This window comes from Ciona robusta, chromosome 7 (genome assembly GCF_009617815.1).
Source record: "Ciona robusta chromosome 7, ASM961781v2".
Lineage (NCBI taxonomy): Eukaryota > Metazoa > Chordata > Ascidiacea > Phlebobranchia > Cionidae > Ciona > Ciona robusta.
In genome coordinates, this window is record NC_143241.1 from 214,015 (window position 1) to 221,666 (window position 7,652).

Here is a 7,652-nt window from a genome sequence, read left to right on the forward strand (position 1 = left end):
AAAAAGGGTTGCACTTATATTATTCGTCTCATTAATACCATTCTAACGGTGCTTCAAAATTAATTCTACCTCCAATATTTTCCGAGTTATGATGACCAAAAATGTGATTTCTATTTTGCGTGGTTGCGGATATTTTCTTAAATATGGGTCAAAATTAAAAAGGGTTGCATTTATAGTCGTCTCATTAATACCATTTCAACGGTGTCTCAAAATTAATTTTACCTCCAATATTTTCCAAGTTATGAACAAAAATGTAATTTCTATTTCGCATGGTTGCGGATGTTTTCTTAAATATTGGTCAAAATTACAAAGGGTAAGTGTTAAATGATTCGTCTCATTAACAGAAATTCAAAAATAACATAACTATTGTTTGACAACATTTATAAACAGAGGTAATTTTTTTTTTCAGATATATGAAAAGATATTCTTCTCCGTCACAACAGATAAAACGTCATACTATTGTAGCGTTTAGCTTCTTTATCCACAAAAAACAAGTCCGTTCACTTAGCGATCCAACCAACAACTGCTTTATTCCGACTAAAAAGAAGTGGCAAACGAAACGGCCCTTACGCAATAAAACAACCAATCAATCAATCAACGAAAAACACAGGAATTTAAGACGAAAATAAACGAAAGAATGCGCCGATGGTAATCACCACGCGCGCTGTATCTCGGCATTGAAATAAAATAAAACTGGCTGTGGTTAACAAAACGGGCTAAAAATAATTAAGTAAATAGACTAACAGTAGAACGAATATATAGATCATTACACTCCCCCCCACTTAAACACGCTTGTCCCCAAACGAAAATAAAAAAAACGCACGAAAAAAAAAACACTTTACTAATACACATCATACTGCAAACGTTGGGGTCGGCGACGCACTCGACCATATATTGAAACATCGTCTGTTGGCGTTACGACACTACTAGGTATCGTTTCATCAGGTGACCAATCGCTGGCCTCTCCGGACCCCATCGAATATGATTGCGAATCGGATCTAGAATTGCGCTCGTTTCTTTCTGGCTCAGATGTAACGTCCACATTTTCATTTCGAGCATCCAAATTTCGTACACGAGTCCAATTCTCGGGCAAATGTTCCGCTTCGTACTTTCGAAGGTTGTCGGCGTGAATTACTTTAGGTTGAGTGGTTGCATTACTCTGAATAGCGAAGAGTTCGTTGTTTAATTGTTGTCGTACCAGGTAGGGACCCGTCCAACCATGACCCAGTTTTCTCCGTGCTGCAGGAGGGTAGAAGTACCAGACCCAGTCTCCGACCGTGAAAGACTCCGTGGTTCGGACTCGGCGGTCGTAATTCCGCTTCTGACGAACGGCACATTTTCTCAGAGTCTGATAGGCGTGCTCGAATGAATCTAAGGCCCAAACATCAGTTCCAACGGCAGCGTAGTCTCCCTTCCCATCATCAATTTGTTGGGTGAAAACTTTGTTGATTCGTGCCGAGAACACCTGTAAGCGAAACAAAGGTAGGGTAAATGAACATCCCAGTCGTCGTGGTATTCGTTTACACATGTGGATAGCATCTGTAGAATGGTGCGATTGAATCTTTCCACCAGGCCATCGGACTGAGGTCGATACGGTGTACACCTTGTTTTACGGACGTTCAGTAGACGGCACATCTCCTGAAAAACATGGGATTCGAAATCCCTACCCTGGTCAGAGTGCAAAACTTTGGGAAACCCAAATCGTAAAAAAACTGTGTAACCAGCGTTTCAGCTGTGGTAGTGGCCAATTGATTTGGCAAGGCAAAGGCTTCTGTCCATTTAGTAAAATAATCGGCCACCACTAAAATATACTGATTACCATTTTTAGTTCGAGGCAGTGGACCGAGAAAGTCAATGGCCACCCGCTCCAGTGGCCTACCGGAGATATTCTGCACAAGAGGTCGATGTGGTCTTCCATGATACGGTTTACGACGAGAACACGGGATGCACCATCTACACCACTGCTTCACGTCTTCAGCTAAACCAGGCCAATAAAAATGACGACGAATCGTATGAATTGTTCTAGTGATGCCAAAATGACCCGCCGTTCTCAGTTCGTGCAAATGATGGAATATTTCCCGCCGAAGCCCTTGTGGAGCTACCAGTACTAAAATGGAAGAATCAATATTATATGGGTCTCCACGACCGATACAACAAGCCATGGTGGACTTCCAACAAATCCCACTGTCGAATATACCGATGCGTGGTCTCGTGTACTGCCATTCGTGAAGTATCCGGCGCATATTGACTCATACTCTTATTTCTTATTATAAGCGAAATAGAAGGATCTTCACATTGCCAGTGACGCAGCTCGTCGAGCGTCCATTGTTTAAGCCAACTACATTCATCAGACGAATTATTTTGTTGAGGATTTCGTTCAGCTCTTGATTGTAAGACGGCAACAATAGGCGCGGTGCTCTCAACGCTCCCGCAATCTAAACAAGCCTCCCGCTTGCAGCGTTGTCTGGATAACCCGTCTGCATTGATATGCTGTGCCCCGGGTCTATGCTCAACCGTAAAGTTATAAGTGCCCAAAACCGAAAGCCAACGTGCCAACATGCCCTCCGGCGCTTTCATGGTCAGTAGCCATTTTAAGGAAGCGTGATCGGTGCGTAATAAGAAGTCCCGACCCCACAAATAATGTCGAAACTTTTTTACACATTTTACCATGGCTAATAATTCACGAAACGTGGTACAATAATGACGTTCCGTTTTGCTTAAAGTAGAACTACAGTAGGCAACCACTTTTTCCACACCATTCACTACTCGGGAAAGAATACCTCCAATACCCGTGTCACTCGCATCACTATCCAAGACAAACTGAGTCTCACGTAAAGGATACGTCAACACCGGCGCACACGTCAAGGCCGACTTTAATCTCATAAAAGAAGATTGGCACACGGGAGACCAGGAAAACAAAATATTTTTGTGCGTTAGAGCTGTTAGTGGAGCAGCGATTGAGGCGAACCCTCGAATGAAACGTCGGTAATATGAAGCAAAACCTAGAAAACTTCGCAATTCCTTAACATTATTGGGTCTCGGCCACTCACCAACCGCTTTCGTTTTCTCAGGATCGCAACGAACTCCGTCCTCACCCACTATATGACCTAAATATTTCGTACTTTTAGACAAGAACTCGCACTTCTTTGGATTAAGTTTTAACCCGGCTCTTCGGAGGCGACAAAACACGACTTCCAGTTCCTGTAGAGCCTTCGTGAAATCGGTAGAAAAACAAACAATATCGTCGATATACACAACACACGATTTAAACAGTAACCCAGCCAATACTCGTTCCATTAACCGTTCAAACGTGGCCGGGGCATTCGTCAACCCGAAACACATCACCTTAAAGTGAAAGTGACCTTTTCCGGGTAACGAAAACGCGGTCTTCTCCTTATGTGCGGGGTCCATTTCTACTTGCCAGTAGCCACTGGCAAGATCCAACGTGGAAAACCATTTGGACCCGCCTAAGACGTCGAGCATTTCCTCAATGTTGGGCAAGGGGTACGCATCTTTTTTCGTAACATCATTAAGTTTACGAAAATCTATACAAAATCGTTGAGTACGGTCTTTTTTAGTTACCAAAACAATAGGAGAGGACCACGGGCTTTGACTGGGCTCAATCATGCCTTCACGTAACATTTTCTCAATCTCCTTTTCGGCAAGCTCGCGCTTAACCCACGACATTCTTCGTGGCGGTTGGCGTATAGGCCGTGATGCTCCAGTGTCAATTTTATGCTTGACAAGCGCGGTCCGTCCAGGTAACCCGTTACTATCACAAAACACATCCTGATATCTGTTAAGTAGATGCACAAATAGTCCCCGTTGTGTCGACGTTAAATCGCCAGGAATTAAACAAGACAAATGATCGGGAAGCGACTGGTTAGAAACATGCGATACATCTTTTGGTCGTAGAGTAAGTGGACGCACACGACCTGGATTCTTATGCAAGCTCACTGGTATACTTTGAACTTGTATTATAGAGTCGGCCAGATTTAAACAACATCGATTGCGTTTCAAGAAATCCATGCCTAGAATACCGTGACAACCCGACAACTCTGCTATAAGCGCTGATTGTTTAAATTGGCGGCCTTCTATGTTGAGTAATATTAGGGCCTCGCCGTAACAGATAAGGTTCTCGCCATTAACAGTGATTAAACGAACCTTCGCATTGCATAATCGTGGCCGGTCTACTTTTAAAAGAACATCAAACACTGAAGATTTGTCGATAATGGTAGCCACAGAACCGGTATCAACCAACAAGTTACAATTAACACCCAGTAAATCACAGTTTATATAACAACAAGATTCAAAATTTATTTTGTCCGCCGTCATCGGTAAGACTGGAGTCATTTAAATGATTTACTCGGTATCCATTACTAAACCGATCAACTGAGCGCCGCGCTGCATAACTGTTCTGACGTGGACACTCTCTTTGCCAATGACCAGGCTCGCCACAAGTATAACACCGGTATCCTGGAGCCGCATTACTGGTTGCTGGACTAATAGTCCGTTGGGGTGCGTCTACAGTCAGCTTAGAAATTAGGTCAATAGCGTCAGCGAGGGTAGATGACAAGGAGAGTTTTACTGAATGACGCAACGACGAATCAAGCAATCCCGCAGCATACTGCTCTAGTAATAACCGTTCACCATCTAACTTAGAAACTTTAACATCAGCCTCTTTAAATAATGACTGCAGACGGTAACCGAAATCAATTGGAGATTCTGACCGAGTTTGCGTGGCCGTAAAGAAGAACCCGCGACTTTGTACCGAGTTGGACGGATCATACTTTTGATTAAAAGCCTTAGATAGAGATTCAAAATCATAACGCTTGGATTCCGGAAGACAATTTTGTATAAATAGTGCTTCGCCCTCCAAACAACACGCAAGCTGAAACCCCTTAACACTTTCTGCCCAACCATTAGCCATTGAAACATTAGCAAAATGTCGTTTAAAGCCCCACCAGTCGGCACCGTTAAAGGTCTGCTTTAACTTAACGAGTTCGTGACGTACGGGTAAATCACATACCTTTGTGTCGTGTTCGACCTCCAGATTTGATTGATCAGGTTTGATTGTGGCTTGCTGTGCGTTCATTGACATACGGTCCAAACGATCGGACAAACCTCGATACACTCTGGAAATCCTTTCATCAAAATGTTCTTGCAATTGGCCAAACTTCTCAGCAAATTCTTCTTCCATATTCGTCATACAGAAGCCCACCCAGGGACGCCAAAAAGAAGTGTAGCGTTTAGCTTCTTTATCCACAAAAAACAAGTCCGTTCACTTAGCGATCCAACCAACAACTGCTTTATTCCGACTAAAAAGAAGTGGCAAACGAATGATTAAAAGCCTTAGATAGAGATTCAAAATCATAACGCTTGGATTCCGGAAGACAATTTTGTATAAATAGTGCTTCGCCCTCCAAACAACACGCAAGCTGAAACCCCTTAACACTTTCTGCCCAACCATTAGCCATTGAAACATTAGCAAAATGTCGTTTAAAGCCCCACCAGTCGGCACCGTTAAAGGTCTGCTTTAACTTAACGAGTTCGTGACGTACGGGTAAATCACATACCTTTGTGTCGTGTTCGACCTCCAGATTTGATTGATCAGGTTTGATTGTGGCTTGCTGTGCGTTCATTGACATACGGTCCAAACGATCGGACAAACCTCGATACACTCTGGAAATCCTTTCATCAAAATGTTCTTGCAATTGGCCAAACTTCTCAGCAAATTCTTCTTCCATATTCGTCATACAGAAGCCCACCTAGGGACGCCAAAAAGAAGTGTAGCGTTTAGCTTCTTTATCCACAAAAAACAAGTCCGTTCACTTAGCGATCCAACCAACAACTGCTTTATTCCGACTAAAAAGAAGTGGCAAACGAAACGGCCCTTACGCAATAAAACAACCAATCAATCAATCAACGAAAAACACAGGAATTTAAGACGAAAATAAACGAAAGAATGCGCCGATGGTAATCACCACGCGCGCTGTATCTCGGCATTGAAATAAAATAAAACTGGCTGTGGTTAACAAAACGGGCTAAAAATAATTAAGTAAATAGACTAACAGTAGAACGAATATATAGATCATTACACTATCTTCCATCTATCCATCATGAATGCATGCATAGTCCGTATATTATAGTGGGGTACGATGGGACTCTAACACACAGTGCCCAACATCTCTTAACTTAAAATGTATGACAGAGTTTCGGTGATACCAGGAAATTGCAGTATTATGACTTTATTAATTGAAAACACTTCGAAGAAATATATTAAAACACACAAGGACTTATTAGAACAGATGTGACATATACCCACTTCTATTGTGTAGTTTATCTTGTTTCGAATTGCTGACAGTTGGATTATTAATGTTAACGAGGTGGGTTTTTGAAATTGAACGTTTGTATATAATAACTTCTGTACTATAGGCGGGACGAAAGACCCGTAAACCTAGTACGACAGTAAAAACGGACAGTTACAAATCCATGTTGATTTTGAATAATAATGAATTTATTATTAGGACTATACACGTAAAAAGTACGAAATAATACTGTACGCTTTGAAAAGATATAAATTCTCCTCTCCAAAAGCAAATGACTGAGTTAATATCTTGTTATTATATTAGTACATTATATTTGAATAACTCCCGATGTATAAATTATTGAATTAAAAGCAAACCTTTCAAAGTTTGGCAATAAAAACTTACAAAACTACGGGACAAACAATTCAAAGATTTCACCCATTCATTTATTGAGAACGTTAGTGGTCATATAGATCCTTTTTTATAGAACAGTTGTTCTTGTCGTTGTTTATTGGACGACTGTTTTTTCCGCACTTATCTCAATTCTTAATTGTAGCATTCAGTCTGATTGAAATCAAATCAGAATATATATTTATAGTTTTTTAAATTTTCAGAATTAAAACCGCATATTTAACGATTAATTAACGATTACTTTACTGTTTCATCAAATGTGCCAAATTCAAAATGCACCGTACACTTTTATTATTATAACTATGCTAATTAGTTTGTAACGTGCTCACGCATTGGATCTTTGATCTCTTGTCTATGTAATCATCATTTTGCTCATGGTATTAAAGCTTAAGATCAGTTTTACTGTGCTCAGAATAATGTTTTATTTGCATTACGTCAAACAGTTTCATGCTTAATGACAACTTGATTAAGTAAAAATGTTTATAAAGTTTCTATGCGTGCGCTTGCGTTTCGCGCCTTTTTTATCTTTGTTAAATCTCATTTAAAAATGTTGCGTTAAGTATGAGTGTGATTAATAAGTTGAGTAGTATGAACATTTTATCTTAATCGATGTGTAATTAATATTGCAGTGTTTATCGAAAAAACTTTTATTGGTTATAGCTCCACGTACGGAACAACAGGATAGACAGGATTTTATTGTTGGGTCTTTAACGCTTTCTAATACTTTTAGCGTGTTTACTCACAAGTATTTAATAATGGGTCGAAAAATCAAATCAACCTAACCTGAGTTATTTTGCAGGCATCGAAGTATGGCTTTCAATACTTTTACACTCGTTGTAAAAGAGAAGAAATTTTGAGTCGAAACATCTATAGTCACAATTTACAAAGTCGACGAGTAAAGGTATTTACTGAATGTAAGACGGATTTTTATAG

The 7,652-nt window shown here is 40.5% G+C and overlaps 1 protein-coding gene across 1 annotated transcript; it reads right to left on the minus strand.

Moving 5' to 3' along the window:
• Positions 1-499: 499 nt before the first annotated feature.
• LOC149733208 (uncharacterized) lies at positions 500-6,096 on the minus strand. Its single transcript, XM_089881397.1, has 2 exons — positions 5,030-6,096; positions 500-2,107 (listed from the first exon to the last, which is right to left on the minus strand). The coding sequence occupies exon 2, from the start codon at positions 1,526-1,528 to the stop codon at positions 842-844; it is 687 nt and encodes a 228-aa protein (XP_089737523.1). The 5' UTR covers positions 1,529-2,107; positions 5,030-6,096; the 3' UTR covers positions 500-841.
• Positions 6,097-7,652: the final 1,556 nt, after the last annotated feature.

What these genes read in the sequence shown, in the direction of transcription:
- LOC149733208 (XM_089881397.1), bottom strand. Translation starts at nt 1,528, where the DNA reads ATGTGTAAACGAATACCACGACGACTGGGATGTTCATTTACCCTACCT.